General features: G+C 39.5%; 1 protein-coding gene across 1 annotated transcript; it reads right to left on the bottom strand.

Moving 5' to 3' along the window:
* Positions 1 to 999, bottom strand: LOC103129061 (olfactory receptor 1361-like). The gene has a single exon (XM_007540020.1). It carries the CDS (start codon positions 997 to 999, stop codon positions 1 to 3), a length of 999 nt encoding a protein of 332 aa, XP_007540082.1.
* Between the last annotated feature and the right edge of the window lie 1,529 nt (positions 1,000 to 2,528).

Consider the following 2,528-nt stretch of genomic DNA (forward strand, 5'->3'; position numbering starts at 1 on the left):
TTAATTCCTTGGTTTTAGGAAATCTTGCTGCCATTCCCTATTTGATTGAGAACCATGTTGGAAATCTCTTGAGATGCTGAGTTTCTTGAAAAGCCTTTTCAGAGCTCCTTTGACCTCCTCGTTCCTCAGGCTATAGATAAGTGGGTTTAGCATAGGGGTAACTACTGTGTAAAAGATGGCGACTTGACGGTCCTGGTTCAAGTCGTAGCTGGAGGATGGTCGAAGGTACATGCGGATCACAGAGCCATACAAGAGCAGCACAACCATGATGTGGGAGCTACAGGTGGACAGGGCTTTTCGTAGGGCAGCAACTGAATGCATACGGGCTATGGCAACACCAATTCGGGCATAGGAACCTAAAATGAAGAAGAAGGGGCTAACCACCACGGCTACACCCTCAGTGAATATTAGCATTTCATTGACGACTGGCCGGTTACAGGAGAGCTTTAGCAAGGGTGTGATGTCACAGAAGAAGTGAGTGATTTGGTTGCCACAGAAGGTTAAACGGGTGACCAGCACACTGTATAGGAGGCTGTTGAGACTGACGACCATCCAAGAGGTCAAAGTTATGCGTAGACAGAGGCGACGGCTGACAATGGCAGAGTATCGTAAGGGGTCACAGATGGCAACATATCGGTCATATGCCATAGCAGCCAGCAAGTGGCCTTCCATGCTGCCCACAGCCATAAAGAAGAACAACTGGATGATGCAGCAGTTAAAAGAGATAGTTCTATTCACAGACAGTGTGTGCACCAGCATCTGGGGGACTGTGATAGTTGTCAGAAATATGTCAATGAAGGAAAGCTGTCTGAGCAGAAAATACATAGGGGTCTGGAGCCTGGGGTCTGAGAAAGCAACAATTACTAACAGAGTATTGCCCATAAATGCTACCAGGTACATGGCAAGGACAAACCCAAAAATAACTAGCTGCATCTCTGGCCAGCTGGATAGGCCCAATAAGATGAATTCAGTCACTTCTGTCCTATTTCTATCGGCCATAAGAGATGATCCACATCACCTGCAAAACAATAAAGTGTTAGGCAGCGCACAGTTTGAACACTAGTGAAATTATTCAACCAAAGCATATAATCTTATTAAGTAACATTACCTCACTAATAAAGTATAAATTTATGGGTAAATAATGCTAAAATCTACTTTGGAATATCTTATAGGAAGCATCTTTTGGTTGTTTTGCATGAACAGTTAGAAAATGTATTTCCAAAATACTTTTAAGAAATATCTTAAGAATCTTTTTTTATTTATTTGTTTTGAGAGAGAGAAAAACCAGAGCACCACTCAGCCCTGTGACTTGCAGTATCAGAGACTGAATCTGAGGCATCAGGAGTGCAAGTTCTGTTCTATACCATTTATCTCTCCACTCCAAAATAACTTTTTTTAAAGATTTTACTTATTTGTTAACACAACAAAGGGCAATAGAAAAAGGACAATGGCATTATATTGGCATATATGATTCTAGAATTCAGCTTGGGAACTAATATATGAAAACTAATATATGAAATCCCTATGCTTTGCCTGTTGTATTGTCTCCTGAGACACCCAAATATTTTCCCCCCTTTAATTTCTTTTTTCTGTTGTTCTTACTGTTGAAACTCACTAAGGAGGAAGGCATTGCCAAATACAGGATTTCTTTAGTCCTTGCAAAATGCTGGAGAATATACTAAAAGTTATATATTTAATTCTCTTAGTAATCCCATTTGGCAGGAATTACTCTCAGTTTTGTATTACAGAGAGAAAGCTAAATTAGACTGACTGTTCTGTGGAACGTCTTACACAGAATCTGAGTGCAAAAGCTGAGTTCAACCCTGTACAGTATTTTTTTATTTAATTTTTTTGCATTGATTGTTAAAGTTAAGGGAAGGAGTGAAAGCAAAGTTCCAGCCTGATATATAAATCTCTACATCAGGGGTGAGGAACTTTTTATTTTGCAAAGAACCATTTGGATATTTACAACATCATTTTCAGATTATAGAAAATAATCAGTGGGGCTGGGTGGCAGTGCAGCGGGTTAAGTGCACATGGCACCAAGGGCAAGGACCAGCATAAGAATCTTGGTCTGAGCTCGCTCCCCACATGCAGGCGGGGGGTCGCTTCACAAGAGGTGAAGCAGGTCTCTCCTCCTGTCTGTCTTCCCCCTCCTCTATCCATTTCTCTCTGCCCTATCCAAAAACAATGACATCAATAATAACTACAACAATAAAACAACAAAGGCAACAAAAGGGAATAAATAAATACATATTTTTAAAAATATAAGCTTTTTCTTGCTCTTGTTCCAAATGTACTGAGGTATAGTTGACAAATAAATGGTAATTTATTTAAAGCATGCAACATAATGTATCAATGTATGTGTACATTGTGAAGTTATTCCCAAAAATCAATTAAAAGATCTGCTCATAGTTACTTCATCATGTGCTATTGTTATTATGTTCTATTTTTATTTCATGTATATAATTCTTTAAAAATATCTATTTTATGGGAGCCAGGCACATGGCACAAAGCACAAGGGCCAG

The sequence above is a fragment of the Erinaceus europaeus genome, chromosome 10 (genome assembly GCF_950295315.1).
Source record: "Erinaceus europaeus chromosome 10, mEriEur2.1, whole genome shotgun sequence".
In the NCBI taxonomy this organism is placed as follows: Eukaryota; Metazoa; Chordata; class Mammalia; order Eulipotyphla; family Erinaceidae; genus Erinaceus; species Erinaceus europaeus.

Coding starts and splice junctions, on each gene's coding strand:
- LOC103129061 (XM_007540020.1), bottom strand. CDS start 999: ATGGCCGATAGAAATAGGACAGAAGTGACTGAATTCATCTTATTGGGC.